This window comes from Pan paniscus, chromosome 1, assembly GCF_029289425.2.
Source record: "Pan paniscus chromosome 1, NHGRI_mPanPan1-v2.0_pri, whole genome shotgun sequence".
Taxonomy (NCBI): Eukaryota; Metazoa; Chordata; class Mammalia; order Primates; family Hominidae; genus Pan; species Pan paniscus.
Window position 1 is genome coordinate 83,930,924 of NC_073249.2, and position 16,500 is coordinate 83,947,423.

At 43.8% G+C, this 16,500-nt stretch overlaps 1 protein-coding gene and 1 pseudogene across 2 annotated transcripts in view; both read right to left on the reverse strand.

Annotated features, from left to right (window-relative positions):
- UCK2 (uridine-cytidine kinase 2) overlaps window positions 1-9,080 on the reverse strand; it is an 85,468-nt gene extending 76,388 nt beyond the window's left edge. Inside the window, exon 1 of one of the 2 annotated variants that reach the window (XM_034939541.3) lies at window positions 7,217-9,080. In XM_034939541.3, the coding sequence (XP_034795432.1) occupies window positions 7,217-7,315 (99 nt within the window). In that variant the 5' untranslated portion in view covers window positions 7,316-9,080. The remainder of the gene's footprint in view (window positions 1-7,216) is intronic. The other variant, XM_034939540.3, reaches the window with a different exon arrangement.
- Window positions 9,081-15,146: 6,066 nt separating this feature from the next.
- LOC106633918 (large ribosomal subunit protein uL24-like) lies at window positions 15,147-16,326 on the reverse strand (annotated as a pseudogene).
- Between the last annotated feature and the right edge of the window lie 174 nt (window positions 16,327-16,500).

Here is a 16,500-nt window from a genome sequence, read left to right on the forward strand (position 1 = left end):
AGAAACATAGAACTTTGGACTTCTAGAGGACAGGCGAGGGAAAGCAGAGCATGCTAGCTGAGATGACAAAACAGCCCTTGCTCCCTGCTAGTCAGCCAAAAAAAAGGTAAAAATGTCAGACCAAATAGCATACTTATGGGCTGAATAAAGAAATAAAGAAGCACAACTCTACAACCCACCAAAATTTTTGTTTCTGCCATGTATGTACCAGGCAAAATTCTTACCAAACACTACATGGGACAGGAAGAAAAAGTACTGCCTGCTGGTCACCTGTCCCATAGGGTACTGAGGTTAAGTGTGGGCATTCACAGAAATACTGACACTTTTCCTGTAGTTTCACTGGGAGAAACCAAGTAAAAACAACCGCTTTAAAAAAAACAAAAAAAGAAAGAAAAAAACCCATGTTATGGAAAGAGTATTGCCAATAGCGAGTTGGCAAAGCAAACTGAATTTTTCAGAGTTGTCACCTTCTCTCATTGTTCATAATTCTCAGGCATACATTTAGAACCATTGCCCCCTCATCCAATCAAATTACCGCTTATGAGACCTGAAAACCTGATGCTGGAGGGCTTTATATGGTTCTTTATATTTTTCAGGTTATTCTATTAAATTGTCTACTAATTGTACTTTTTTTGTTTTTTTGAGATAGGGTCTTGCTCTGTTGCCCAGGTTGGATTGCAATGGTGGGACTAAGGCTCACTCCAGCCTCAACCTCCCAGGGCTCTGGCAATCCTCCCACTTGAGCCTCCCAAGTAGCTGGGACCACAGGATGAAAATTTTCTAGCTCGTTTTAAGGAAAAGCCATAGCATAACTGCAGGATGGGAATATCATGATTTAGTAAGTACTACAAAATGATGACTTTCCTCTACTTGGATCTTTTTAGAGGTAACTTTTTCAAATATGATAATCATTAAATAAAAATTCAGAAAACTAAACTTAGAACAAAACCTTCAGTCTTGAATGACCACCAAAACTAACACCACCAAGGTCATCCAAGACTCACCAAGTATTAAACAAGATTTTTAAAAATAAAACGTCTTTCAATCTTCAGTCACAAATAAAAAATATTTTAGTATCAAAAGATTTTATACCATTAAAGAAATTATGTTTCTAAATGTTTCCTTTTTCTCATTTTTTATTCCTACTTTGTATGTCATAATTATATATGGGTTATGCTTATATATTTTATATATATGATGAAAAGATCAAATGCTTTCATGACAAATCAGCTTAATGACTGAAATGGTTTAATGGACATGAAAGCATACAGACATATGCATACACACTCACATATAAAAGTACACTCTCAACCCTTTTTTATTGATTTTAAAATACTGAAATACAAGTCTAAGATTTAGAGACCGTAAGTAGTTCCAACAGCACCATCACAGAGCCCACTAGCAAAAAAGGTCAGGTCTTCAGCAGTGAAATTCCCAAAGACAATCTGTCTCCATCACAGAATGTCATAAAAGCAAGATTTGACAAAGAAATGACATGAAAGCAAATGCTATGTAGTGAACTGGTAGGTGACCACAGACAGAGTGAGCATCAGAAACCATACTTCAAAGACACTCAAGGAACAAAGAAGAAATACAGCCTGAGGAAAGGCAGCAGGATAGGAACTACTGGAGGCAGCCGGACCCAGGGTTTCTTCTTCATTCTACCAGACATCGTGCTAGGCATGGCTCAGTGAACAAGCAGGAGAGTTTCAGGCACAGCAGACAGCAAATGCGGACATCCTTGGCTGGGGCAAAGCCTGCCATGCCAAGAGTGGGTCTGGCTGGACTAGCTAGAGTAAGGGGGAAAGGGAAGAAGGTCCAAAGGGCCAGATCACACCAGGCCTTCCCAGCCATGGCAGCAGTTTGAGGTGACGGAAAACACACAATGCCATCTCTGAGAAAAACAGCAAAAGGACCAAACCAGCCCCACAGTCCTGGGAACACCTGACAGGAAGGTGTGGAATACGTGATCTGGCTGGATGGGGATGGCGACCAAGGTTCCAGAACAGGGCAGTGGGCGCCGACACGGGTCCAGAGCACATTGTGAAGCATTCCAAAAGCAGATGCTGACTCATGGCCAAGCTGCACTGAGGTGGCAGTCCACACCTCAGAGGGGACGGCATCTCCTCTCTTATCCTATAATGGTCACACACAGGCCAACCTCCCTAAAAATATTTACACGAAGAGGCCACTGCTTGTGGAGAAAGTTCAAAACAGGTACAGATTTTAAGAAAAAAAACCGGCCGGGCACAGAGGCTCATGCCTGTAATCTCAGCACTTTGGGAGGCTGAGGCGGATCATGAGGTCAGAAGATGAGACCAGCCTGGCCAACACGGTGAAACCCCATCTCCACTAAAAATACAAAAATTAGCCAGACATTGTGGTGGGCACCTGTAATCCCAGCTACTCGGGAGGCTGAGGCAGGAGAATCGCAGGGGTTGTAGTGAGCCGAGTTCGCACCCCTGCACTCCAGCCTGGGTGACAGAGCAAAGCTCTGTCCCAAAAATAAATAAAAAATAAAAAATAAAACCCTAGATCCTAATCCCAGTCCTACCACTAAGTCAAAAGTTCCCCTAACCTCATCTTCCATTGTCATCTACCAGTAGGGAAGACACATGCCTGACTTCAAAGGGAATAGATAATCAAATGCTTTAATGATAAAGTGACTTGGTGATAAAAACAGTGGAAGAAATTTATAAACAGTAAACTGCTAAGGACAGAGACCTTCTCTCACGGTTCCTTAAATCCTTATTTCCCCTCAATCCCAAGCACTTAAACAGGTTAAGTAAGAAAAAGTATTCTCTCACAGAACACATACTCTACAGGAGGAAGCAGTCAACAAATAAGCATAAGACAAGAAAGATATGGTAAGTCTATGAAAGCAGAAGAGAGAAAAAATAATTCTCATTAAGGAAATGGGTAACAAAGCTCCCTCAAGAAAGTATTAACAGAGCTGAGCCTTAAAAAGACTGAAGGCCATTATAAAAAGAAGACCACTGAGCAAAAATGTAAGAGAAGGCAGTTCAGTAAGATGGTCTGTGTGCATTTGGCTGTGTAGAAAAATAAGGCCGGGCACGGTGGCTCATGCATGTAATCCCAACGCTTCGGGAGGCCAAGGCAGGCAGATCACCTGAGGTCAGGAGTTCGAGACCAGCCCGGCCAACATGGTGAAACCCCCACCTCTATTAAAAATACAAAAAAACTAGCCAGGCCTGGTGGCACATGCCTATAATCCCAGCTACTCAGGAGGCTGAGGCAGGAGAATTGCTTGAACCCAGGAGGTGGAGGTTGCAGTAAACCAAGATGGCACCACTGCATTCCAGCCTGAGTGACAGAGTGAGATTCCATCTCAATAAAAAATAAAATAAAAAATAAAAATAATAGCCTGGGACCATATTCAGGGGCCAAGGGGATTTGTACTGTACTGAAGTGTTTGACCTGTACTGAGCAGTGGGGAGTTACCCAAGGTTTCCAAAAAGGAAAATGGCATATCCAGAGCTATTCCTAAGACCACTCTGATGGCAGTGTAATGGAGCAGATTTTTCTCGTTTCAGAGGCTATTTTAGTTGTCCAATGAAGAGGTCACAGAACAAGGAACAGGCAAAGATGAAAAGGAAACAGAATGACACCTAAAAGTCACAGATATGTATGCAGGCAAAGAAGTTTACCCTGGGTTTTTTTCCACCTTTTAGTGTTATTACACCTGTCCTTTAGGGGGAAATATGAAAATCTGGTTTGGTTTGCTTTTGAGATGGGGTCTCGCTACGTTGCCCAGTCTAGAGTACAGTGGCACCATCAAAGCTCACTGCAGCCTCCAAGTCCTAGGCTCAAGCCATCCTCCTGCCTCAGCCTCCTGAGAAGCTGGTGGCACAAACCACCATACATGACTAATTTTTAATTTTTCGTAGAGACGGGGTCTCTCTCTGTTGCCCAGGCTGGTTTTGAAGCCATCCTCCTTCCTTGGCCTCCCAAAGTGCTGGGACTAGACGTGTGAGTCACCGTACTCAGCCATAACCTTTTTTGGTTTTTGTTCGAGACAGGTCTTGCTCTGTCACCCAGGCTGGAGTGTAGTGGCACAATCACAGCTCACTGCAGCCTCGACCTCCCATACTCAAGCATTCCTCCCACCTCAGCCTCTAGACCTGCAGCACCACACCTGGATAATTTTATTATTTGTAGAGAACAAGTCTCACCATGTTGCCCAAGCTGAGAATCTGGTTTTAAACATAGGTCAAAATAACTTTCTCGACCCACCACAATTTTCATTTTATACAGACGGGGTCTCACTATGTTGCCCAGGCTGGCCTCAAACTCCCGGGCTCAAGCAATCCTCCTGTCTCTGCCTCCCAAAATGCTAGGATTACAGGCGTGAGCCACCAGGCCCAGTCTTGGACTTTTTTAATAACAAAAATATCAATAATCTTAAAGGATGACAAACTATCAATCATTCGTATGTCAAAAATGTACAAACAAGCTTAGGCAACATGGTGACCTAGTCTCTACAAAAAATAAAGATTGCCGGGCGCGGTGGCGCACACCTGTAATCCCAGCACTTTGGGAGGCCGAGGCGGGCGGATCACAAGGTCAGGAGATTGAGACCATCCTGGCTAACACAGTGAAACCCCGTGTTTACTGAAAATACAAAAACATTGGCCAGGTGTGGTGGCGGGCACCTGTAGTCCCAGCTACTTGGGAGGCTGAGGCAGAAGAATGGCATGAACCCGGGAGGCAGAGCTTGCCGTGAGCCGAGATCATGCCACTGCACTCCAGCCAGGGCAACACAGCAAGACTCTGTCTCAAAAAATAATAATAATAAAAATAAAGATTAAAAAGCCAGCCCAGGTAGTGGCTCACACCTGTAATCCCAGCACTTTGGGAGGCAGAGGCGGGCGGATCACTTAAGTCTAGGCATTTGAGATCAGCCTGGCAACATGGCAAAACCCCTTCTCTACAAAAAAAAAAAAAAAATTAGTCGGGCATGATGGTGTGGTACAAGCCTGTAGTCTCAGCTACTCTGGAGGCTGAAGTGGGAGGATCACTTGAGCCCAACAGGCGGAGGGTACAGTAAGCCAAGATCTCACCACGGCACTCCAGCCTGGGCAAAAGAGTGAGACCCTGTCTCAAAAACAAAACAAATCAAACAAACAAAAAAATTAGCCAGTCGTGATAGTGCCAGCCTGTAGTCCCAGTTACTCCAGGTTGAGGCTGAGGCTGCAGTGAGCTGTGACAGCGCCACTTACTCTGGGCTAGGTGGAAATGCGAGACCTTGTCTCAAAAATTAAATTAATAAATAAAAATGTACAACATGCTTTGAAAACTGCAGAAAAACGGACCCTTCCTTTCTTGGGAGTTTCTACACTCTTCCTCCTGGATGAAAAATAGCAGAGAATTAGCTACTCCCACATTGGCTCACCACTATCCCATCCCTCACTTTACCTAAGTAACACCAAAAGCTTGATTATCAAGCTAGAACAGGTGACGATTGAGAAACACACAAGAAGAATAAGAACAGTTATTCACCTTTTAGGGTCGCAGTTTTCACCCTCGTGGTAACTAAATTATTCAGATGATTACCAAGATCATTTTGTTTCTAAAAGCTCATATGCAAGTTTAAGCCTCCTCCCCACTTTAGGAGGACTGGACTTCAGCTTAAAATTTGGACCCCACTACATGCCAGGCAGGCATTGTGCTAGGAGGGCTGGGAAAACAGCCATGAACAACAACAACAAAAAATGCTCCCAATCCAACAGGAATATGCCAGAAGAGCAAGAATAATTCTAAAAGAACAGGTAAAGCTTCCTGAAGGGCTAGCATTCTGGTTTTGCTTTGAATTACTAGTATAAGTCATAGTAAAGAACATACTCAAAAATTACAAATTTTTTTTAAAAGCCTTCAACCAGGGAGCACACAGAACAAAAAACTTCAGGACCTAAAGCAGGCCGATTCCTAACCCCGGGAGCTAGGGACTAGATCAACTTCATCAATAAAGAAGTCCAACAGCGCCAGCCGCCGTGTCTGGCTGGGCTCTTTGCGCTAAAGTAGTCCAGACCAGGAGGGAAAAATGTAAAACCAACATGGAGGAGGGGCTACTAACGAGTCGGTTCGGGAGCTAAAACCTCGTGGCTCTTTCCTCATGGCGCCAACCAGCCTTCCTGCTCTGCTCTCCCCAGCCGGGAGAAGCATCATCCTGCCTCTCCAAACCAGCACCCAGCACCCAGCTCTCAGGATCCCTTGAGGAACCCGTGCTCCAAATGAAGTTGGAGGGTGTTAAACAGTGGGAAAAACAAGTAGCCACATCTTAAAGGCTGTTAGGGGAGCAAAGAAAGAACCATCTGGGAGGACTCCACCCTTCTCCACCTGCAGAAAAAACCCCGGGTAAAGCTAGGAAGTCATTTCCCTTGTCTCTCCTTGCCTTGCTGATAAAACAAAGGAAACAGGCTCCTAAGAGGGTCAGACACCCCATACGATGACCCCCTTCCGTGGATCCAAGACGCGTACGTCCTGGACACCGAAGAGCATGGAGCCAGTACAACTTTCTCATTGAAGCCGACCACGTTTCCTCTTATAACCTTAAAAAACAGAAGCCCCTACTATTATCGTTTCATTGATGTCACGGCACCTATTTGGCTCTCAAGACTTTTACCCGGAAACCCCTGTAATCCCCAGCCCTTGCGTGCAGCCCCACACTGGGCTCCCCTTCCCCGGGATGCCGCCTCGCGCGTTCCCGCCACCCTCGCCCTCTCGGCCGCGCTTCCCGGCTCGCTCCGCCCTCGGCACCAGGCTGCGCCGCGGGGCGAGCACGTCTGTGCCAGACCGGGGCTTGAGGGGGTCCATCGGGGGTTAGTGGGGGATCCTGCGGAAAGCCCTCTCCCCCGACACTGGAGTTGCAAAACAATAAGCATCCGCTTCCCTGCCCTTCCCCCATAGGACCCCGGCCACGAGTTATTAACGCGGGGGGAGAAAAGCCGGAGGAGCACTCCCGCCCTGCGATCTTGGCCGCGTACCCCCGGAACCCCCAAGGCCCGAGTCTTCGCCCGCCCCCGCCGCAGCGCCCCCAGGCCGCACGGGGCGCACTCGGCGCTGGAGCGCGGCCGGGAGCGGAGGCGCGCGGGCCACGCGGTGGCTGCAGCAACTGACACGGCCCGCGGCCGCCGACCACATGCGCCGCCCAGGGACAGAAGCCGGGAAGGGAGCGCGGCTCCGGGCCCCGCCGTACCTTGCCGCTAGCTGTTCCCCCGCTGACGCCTATAAGGAAGGGCTCGCCGCCGTTGGGCTGCTGGTGGTTCTGCAGGGTCTGCTCGCTGTCCCCGGCCATGGTTCGCGCCGCCCCTCCTCCCGCTGCCTGTGCGAACGGACGCACGCTCCCCGCCCGCGCCCGCGTCGGACTCCCTCCGCTTTCCGCAGCCGCCGCTGGGCGCTGCCGGGGCTGAGGCCGCTGTCGCTCGCCTGCGAGCCGCTCGGAGCCCGGTGATGGGGCTGGGTTTCCCGGAGGAGCCAAGAGCCTTCCTTTGCCCGCAGCGGCTGGTCCGGTTTACATCCCAGGCAGAGGTCAGCGTGATGCTGCTGCTCCAATCCGGGCGGGCAGCGCGCTGCTATTCGCCGAGGCGGAGGCGGCGAGGCGTCTGGCCCCAGCCTCCGCCCCTCCCGGGCCCCGCCGCCGCCCGAGGTCTCTGCGAAAGGTGTGAGCCCGACCTTCCCTCCCACCCGCCCGGTTAACCCTTTCTCCGACGCGCCCTAGTGGACCCTGGGGGAAAGAAACAGGCTGTTCTGTATTTTAATTTGGTATGCTACCACCTATTTTCAGAAGGGATAAAAAGCTTGAAGGAAATAATAGGCAGATTAGATAAGAAGGAATGGCCCAGGTTTGAGAAGCAAAATCTGAACAAGCTTGAAAGATTAGTGTGGAACAAAGAGTTAATGTCATTTACCCATTATCCAGGCTAAAAACTTGTGTTTCCAAAAAATGAGGGTTCTTTTTCCCTTCTCCCGTTCGCCAAGATAATATGTCAGCCGCTGGCTTTAGATATTTCCTGTCTTGGAAACCCCCCAGCGCCATCCTTTTTAGCAGGCCTGTCCTCGTGCGACTCTCTAGAGAAGGGCAATTTGAGGGGCTTATCTGAAGGGTGCCCTCCATTGGAAAAGCAATTCCCTTCTAAACCACAGTATCTCATCCCATACACTGAGCTTCCTATGGAGTTAGGGTATCTGAAAACATACTGACATTTTGATCCGTTAATATCTTCAATTGAACCGGTTTTCCAGAGATTGGCAATCAGTCACTTAGAAAGGCAGTTTCAGACTCCACCTCTGGAGCCAGATTTCTGCATTCACATCCAGGTCCCTGAGCAAGTTACTTAATCTCTCTGTGCTTCAGTGTTCTTATCTGTTAAATGGGAATAATAATGGCAATTACATCCCAGGATTTTTGCGAGAATTAAATGAATTAGTATATGTAAAGTTCTCAGAACAGTTCTGGTACAGTCTAGGCCCTGTATTGGTGTTTGAAGAGAAAAGGTTTCTAAAGCGCTGAAACTGGAAAGAAAAGTTTTGCTGGGACACACCTGACAGAGGCAGGACTAGCCTAGTAACTTCCAGTCTCTTCTCCTGTGAACTTGGGACTAGTATCAGTGAGCTGACGGGGCCTACAATCTAAAACAGAATTTACGTCAATAGCATTATCTTTTGAAACTTAGTAAATTACCTTAAATTGAAGATTATTTTGAAAAAAATAATTTTCTCTCAAGCCAGGGAAATCGAGGCTGCAGTGAGCCATGATCTCCCCACTGCACTCCAGCGTGGTCAGCAGAGCCAGAGCCTGTATCAAAAAACAAAAACAAAAACAAAAAACAAAACAAAAAAAAGGATACCAGAGAAAACAAAATTTTTCACTTTTAAATTAAAGTTGACACTTGAACAACACTGGTTCAAACTGTGAGGTTCACTTTTATGCAGCTTTTTTTTTAAACCAAGGGCAGATGGAAAATACAATATTTGTGCAGGTTCCTCAGGACTGACTGTGGGACTTCATGTGTGGATTTGGTTACATGTAGGCTGTGCTGGGACCAGTCCCTCCGCATATATCTAGGAATTACTGTATTTTATGTCACCATCTAACATCAAACTCGGTAGCAGCTCAGACAGGAAACAGAGATGGGGAGAGTGGCCACTACGTGGTACCCAGAAGCAGGCATTTGGGTGAAGTTTCCTAAAGGGGTGCCTTACCAAATAGCTATGGAGTGGGTGAGTTTTAGGTGGTCCTAGAGTTAGCCTCTTCTCCAAAAGGTCTTTTCTCTACTAGATAGATTTATTAGTCGTCATGGACTTTTGTAGAACTCTTTATAGCCCATTGGAATTTGGAAGTTGAACCTACAGCTAAGGGTTAGCATGGGGATATTAGGTAGTTAAGGAGAAGAGGAGGAGGATAAAGGAATGCCAAAGGCCAGTGGGGTGGCTCATGCCTGTAATCCCAACATTTTGGGAGGCAGAAGAGTGAGGATCACTTGAGGCTAGGAGTTTGAGACCAGCCTGGGCAACATAATGAGACCCCCATCTCCACAAAAAGTACAAAAATTAACTGGGCATGGTGGTGCACACCTGTAGTCCCAGCTACACCAGAGGCTAGGCAGGAGGATCACTTGAGCCCAGGAGTTCAAGGTTGCAGCTGTGATCATGCCATTGCACTCCTCTATCGACTTGTCTCTTAAAAAAAAAAAAAAAAGAATGCCATGTCTTTCATAAACTTTTCTCAAATCTGCATCTTCCTTGTCATTCCTATAGTGTTTATTCCATAATATTTTATCATAAAAATTTTCAAGCACAGTTGAAAGATTTTACAGCAAACACCAGTATACCCACCACCTAGACTCTATCACTAACATCGTACTATATATATACTTGCTTTAAAACATGACTGGTCATCTACCCATCCCTCTATCCATCAAGGCATTTTTATTATAGGACTTACTTCCTTTTGCTTTGTTAATTTTAATTGACTTACTGCACACTGGCTTATACATTTCTTGTTTGTTTTGTTTTGTTTTGTTTTTAATTACTATATCCCCAACGCCTGGAACGGTTCTGGCACCTTGTAGGGCCTCAACAAATGAAAAGAGATAATGTCTCATTTCTACATCCCCCAGGCCCACTGAGCAGAATGATGAGCAAGTAGGAAGCATTTAATACATGATAAATGAATGAACAAATGAATGAATATGGAAGTAAGGACACCAACAAGTAAACTTAATTTCCGTCACTTTGGAAGGAAAGGCTTGTTCCCTTGATTGTATTAATGTGATTACTATACTTATTTCTGAATGTTTTGTTTTCTGGCATTCCAGAGTGACTGTCCCCATCTAATCTTAATGCATCTATTACCTAGTTGAGCTAATTCATTAACTGAGCTAATTCTCAATACTTCTCTGCACTTTGTTTAATAATAATAATATTTGACCTCTGTGCATGAGTTAATATACCTGAAAGTGTCTGAAAAAATCAAAAGCATTCTATATAAAGGTAAGGCCTAATTAGCAGAGGGCAGCCATCTGCACTCTGTACTCCCTGTTTTTCTTCTCCTTCCTATCCCTAGGGCTGGCTTGCCTACATATAAGGAAATTACCCGTGTCCATTTAAATTATGAAGAGTACTCTCAGCTCCACTGACCTCAACAAGGACTTTCACATCTCTGCCCCCTACAAAGCAAGGCAAGCTGCCTGTGCTATTCCCTGTGCTGTGTCATCCTCTCTTGGGAGCTTGGTCACCAAATCCCATAGCTAGGGATGTTCAAATCACATTTGAGTCTACCATAACAATTACACTGCAGATTCTGAATTAAGTGATTTTGAGCTGTCCTCCTTTTCCTCCCACTAAAAAAAAAAAAATCTAATTTTTTAACAAAATTCAGAGTTAGAACAGATTCAAGGAAATACATTTTCTTGGTATCTGTGATGATTTTTTTTTTTCTTTTACAGATTTCAGTCTGATCAAGTTCTGGCCTAGTTAACATTTGGGCATGAAGTCAGCATGAGTATGCAAGTGCAGCTGTAGCCAAAGAACAATAAGAGACATTGCTGTTGACAGTCCTTTGTCTGCCTGCCTTCTCCCCTTGAGTAGCCATAGTTCTGAACTAGACAAGGAACGTTACATTTTGCACCCAACTGAAATGTTCTTACTCTAGGTGCTTCATGCACCATGATCAATTCTCTATTTGTTTATCTCATTCCCCAGCCAGAAAAATAGATGTTATCACACTTCATCATGTATCCGAAGTATTATCGTTCTCTGTATTACCTTGCTAATTACTTTCCACCTTTTATCAATCAGCAGTTGCTTTGTCAGATCATAAGTACTGTTCTGAAAAGATGGCTGGATGACGTTAAAGCTCTCTGACCTTAATCAGTCACATCCAGCTCTGTGACCTTAATCAATTACATTCTCAGGTACTGTTAGGCAGCACAACATAGTGCAGTCTCAGACTGGCAGCAGCAGCATCTGGGAATGCAAATGCTTAAGCACCACCCCAGAACTAGTAAATCAGAAACTCCGTGTGTGGAGCTCCATAGTCTGTGTTTTATAAGCCTTCCAGGTGATTCTCATGCCCACCAAAGTTCGAGAACCACTGTTCTGGTGCAAAGAAGATGAATAAGCTCTAGTCAGAAAACAAAGATTTATAATCTTACTTTGTTACTAACTTTATAACCTTTGACAGGTTACATAATTTTTCTTTTCTTTTTTTTTTCTTTTTTTTTTGAGACAGAGTCTTACTCTGTTGCCCAGGCTGTAGTGCAGTGGTGCTATTTTGGCTCACTGCAACCTCTGCCTCCTGGGCTCAAGCAGTCCTCCTGCCTCAGCTCCCAAAGTAGCTGGGACTACAGGCGCCAGCCAGCACGCCAGGCTAATTTTTGTACTTTTGGTAGAGGTGGGGTTTCACCATGTTGCCCGGGCTGGGCTCAAACTCCTGAGCTCAAGCTATCTGCCCACCTCAGCTTCCCAAAGTGCTGGGATTATAGGCATGAGCCACCACACCAAGCCAGGTTACATAATTTCTATAAACCTCAGTTTCTTCAACTGCTAAATGATAACTCACTCACAGGATGGTTATGAAAGTAATGATACACATTAGTACATAGTAGTTGTTAAATAAATACTGTTTCCCCTTCCCCCCCTGTTTCTGTCACAGCTCTCTGATTTATCACAGATGTCCACCATTTAGGGATCAGGAGTTCCAAAAGTAAGAATTCCTAATCCCCAAGGGCACTTTCTTTCTTTCTGCGTTTTTTTTTTTTTTCATTTTGAAATAGGGTCTCACTCTGTTACCCAGACTGGAATGCAGTGGCATGATCATAGCTCACTTGCAACCTTGACCTCCCCAGGCCCAAGTGATCCTCCCACCTCAGCCTCCCAAGGAGCTGGGACTACAGGTGCACACCACCACGCCCGGCTAATTTTTGTATTTTTTGTAGAGACGGGGTTTTGCCATGTTGCCCAGGCTTGTCCCTAACTCCTGGGCTCAAGTGATCTTCCCGCCTTGGCCTCCCAGAGTGCTGGGATTACAGGGGCACTTTCAAATAAAAATTAAAAATTAATGTCCAGAATGGGCCCCGTCCTATGTAGATTTGTGGTTGCCTATGGCTAGGGAGGTTAGTGTGGGAAATGGAGAGAGACTGCTAATGGGTCCAGGATTTCTTTCGGGGTGAAGGAAATGTTTTAAAATTGTCGTGATGGTTGCACAACTTTGAATATACTAAAAGCCATTGAATTGTACAATTTAAATTGGTGAATTGCATGGTATATGAATTATATCTTAATAAAGCTGTTTTAAAAAAATTGGTGTCAACCAGAAGGCTAGAAGAAAGAGTTTTAGGAAATGGGAACAGAAATGGGCAAAAGCAAAGAGAAATGACTGAGATTTAAAAAGACAGCATCAGAGAACGTCATAACCTGTAAGACATTATACAAATGTAGGTTATTAATTTTGTTGAATTTAACATACACCCTCTCTCAGCAAAGATAATAGTCATTCAAGGGTCCTTAAATTTTAGTTGGCCCAACTTCAGAAATCTCGTAAGAAGAAGCCTTCACAGAATTGAAAAAGTTAATATACAGATTTCTGTATGTTATAGAGATTTTCTGATTTTTCTCTCCCTTCCCCATACCAGGACACTTTCTAATGTGATTCTTTGAAAATAGGCTGAGATAAAGTCAAGAGTTCTATTGTCTTGCCCAGCCAGCTACCAGCACCTGTTAAGAGCAGGCCCCAGAATCCGTGTTTTATTCACCATGTTCTAAGCTGTTTGGCTTCATCCTGTTCACCTAGACCCATATCTGATCCTTTACTTCTTTTCCTGTCACCAGTCTTAATCGTTGCTATCCCACTTTTATGCAATGACTTCTTTCATTTTCCCTAATTAGTTCTTAGGTTACTGTCTCTGCAGATAATCTACTACTACCCCTTCCCTCCTCCTGTGGCTGATGCTCTTTCCATCAGGTCATAATGGATGCATTATAGTTGGTGATATAGAGCTGGGATTAGGGTGAGACAAGGGATGTGCCTTGAGTGCAAAAAGTGAGGAGGCACTGACTCTTGGGTTGAGCAAACGCAAGTGCAGGGTGGGAAAGGAGCAGCTCCTTCATACCCTAGGCACCCACTTTGCCTCACCCTCGTCTCAGAGCTCTGGTGATTGTCAAGAGGAGAAGCAGAGGATGGTACTGCTGATGGCATCAATGTCAGAGAAGTAGTTACATTTAGTCTAGTGGCTTGTATTTGAACTGGTGGCCAAGGATGGCAGGTTTGACTTTCCTCAAGATGATGGGCTGAGGTGCCAAGTGATGTTGGAAGCCAAATGAGGTTAGATCGATTAGTTTTTGCTCAGTGTTCATGGTATGTTACTAAAAGCTACTTTGGTGTCTTGAAGTGAACTCTCCCCAGGTCATCAGGAGAGAAGATTAGTTTGGTTTTCCTTCAGAATGAAATTATAGCTGTTCTTGGTGGCAAGGAGGCCTAAGGCTTCAAGTGATGAATGCTAGTGTTTCAGAAATATTTTTAGTCAGAGACGCTGAGAAACAAACAAAAGCAACAGACTCCCCAGGAAAACACTGTGTATGCACACACACAAATAGAATGTTGAGGATAACTCAAAAGGGTTCAGACAGCTCAAGAAACCCATTCATGAAGAACTCCAAAGATCCTTGATTAAGAAACCCTGGTGTAGCTGGAAAGGCCTTGAACTGAAGAGAGAAAGTCAGTTAAGCAAGTTCTCCTTTCAGGGTGGTGCAGGAGACTGGTTTGATCCTTGGGTACCTCTCCTGAGAGAGTTTGCAAGATCTTCAGCTGGTTAGGTCATCAGAACTAGAAAAATAAGATTTAAAAATTATGTGTGTATCTGTATCTACATCTATGTACATATCTACATTATATATATATACACATTATATATAATATACATACTACATACAGTATATATAATATACATACTATATACAGTATATATATAATATACATACTATATATAGTATATATATAATATACATACTATATAGAGAGTATATATATATATAGTATATATAATATATACTTTTTTTGGCCGCTCTGTCACCCAGACTGAAGTGTAGTGGTGTGATCATAGCTCACAGTAACCTCAAACTCCTGGCCCCAAGCAATCCTCCTGCCTCAGACTATATATGTATACATACTATATATACTATAGTATATATAGTATATAGTATGTATAGTATGTATAGTATATATAGTATGTGTAGTATGTATAGTATATACTATAGTATAGTATATATAGTATACTATATACACTATACTATAGTATATATAGTATACTATATATACTATAGTATAGTGTATATAGTATACTATATATACTATATGTATACTATATAGTACTATATATACTATATATAGTACTATATATACTATATATAGTACTATATATAGTATATATAGTACTATATATAGTATATATAGTACTATATATACTATATATACTATGTATATTATATATAATGTAGATATGTATATAATGTAGAGATATATACACTATATATACTATATAATATATAGCATATATATTATATATGTATTATATATATTTTTTATATATATATACTTTTTTTTTTGAGACAGGGTCTTGCTATGTCACCCAGGCAGGGGTGCAGTAGTGCAGTAGTGCAATGTCAGCTCACTGCAACCTCTGCCTCCTGGGCTCAAGCGATCCTCCCGTCTCAGTGTCGCAAGTGGTTGGGACTACATTTGAGTGCCGTCACACGGGGCTGATTTTTGTATTTTTTATAGAGACAGGGTTTTGCCATGTTGCCCAGCTGACTTCGAACCCCTAGACTCTAGCAATCTGTCCACCTCAGCCTCCCAGAGTGCAGAGATTACAGATGTTAGCCACTGTACCCAGCCTGTATCTTTTCTTTTTTGTTGTTTGTTTCAAGTTTTAATCAAAGCTTGTACATAAGATTACTTTATTCCTGCATCTTCTCAATTGTTTCTTCCTAGTATTTGCCCTTTTCCTTTCCTACTTGGCGAGATTTGGCTTTCCGTTCAAGGATCTTTTTGCCATCTTTGTCCAGTTTTAGCCTAGTGATAGCCACCTTTCTGGGGTGAATGCCTGCGTGGACAGTTGTGCCATTAGTCTTTTCCCGCTGCACCCATTCAATGTAGATGACATATTTCTTCCTGTAAACCTGGACTACTTTACCAATTTGCTGACCTTTATAGTGTCCTCATACAACCTGAACTTCATCATCCTTTCAGATGGGCATGGATTGCACGTTGTACTTCTGTCTCAGCTCTTTGGAAACAGGGGAAGACATAATCTTCCTGTGAATGTGGGAAGGTGCATTGAAATGCCTTTTGCGATTTTTGATTTGGTTGGAAGTCACAAAGGGATTGAACTTCATTTTGGCCGCTGTGTCACCCAGACTGAAGTGTAGTGGTGTGATCATAGCTCACGGTAACCTCAAACTCCTGGCCCCAAGCAATCCTCCTGCCTCAGACTCCTGAGTAGCTAGGACTACAGGCATGCACCACCATGCTTGGTAATTTTTTTTTTTTTTGTACAGACAGGGTTTCACTATGTTGCCCAGGCTGGTTTTGAACTCCTGGCCTCAAGTGATCCTCCCAAAGCTCTGGGATCACAGGTGTGAGCCACCATGCCTGGCCTATGTACTGTGTGTGTATGTGTGTGTGTGTGTGTGTGTGTATCCTCCCAAATGTGCTATATATATACACACACACATGCATACATACATATTTTGTATACATGTAAATGTGTATATAGGTGTGTATCTATATCTGTAAATATACACATATATATTTTGTATCTTAAGATAGAAAAGAGGTTAAAGGGATAAAAAATTTTTAAAGGGATATAGCATTTTAAATGTTAAGCTATTAACCAATGTTAGCCAAGAGAACATAATCATCTTGATTAACTTCTAAATAAAAGCTCTAGGACATCATTCAGCAGCATTTTTCCTAGTCCCAGG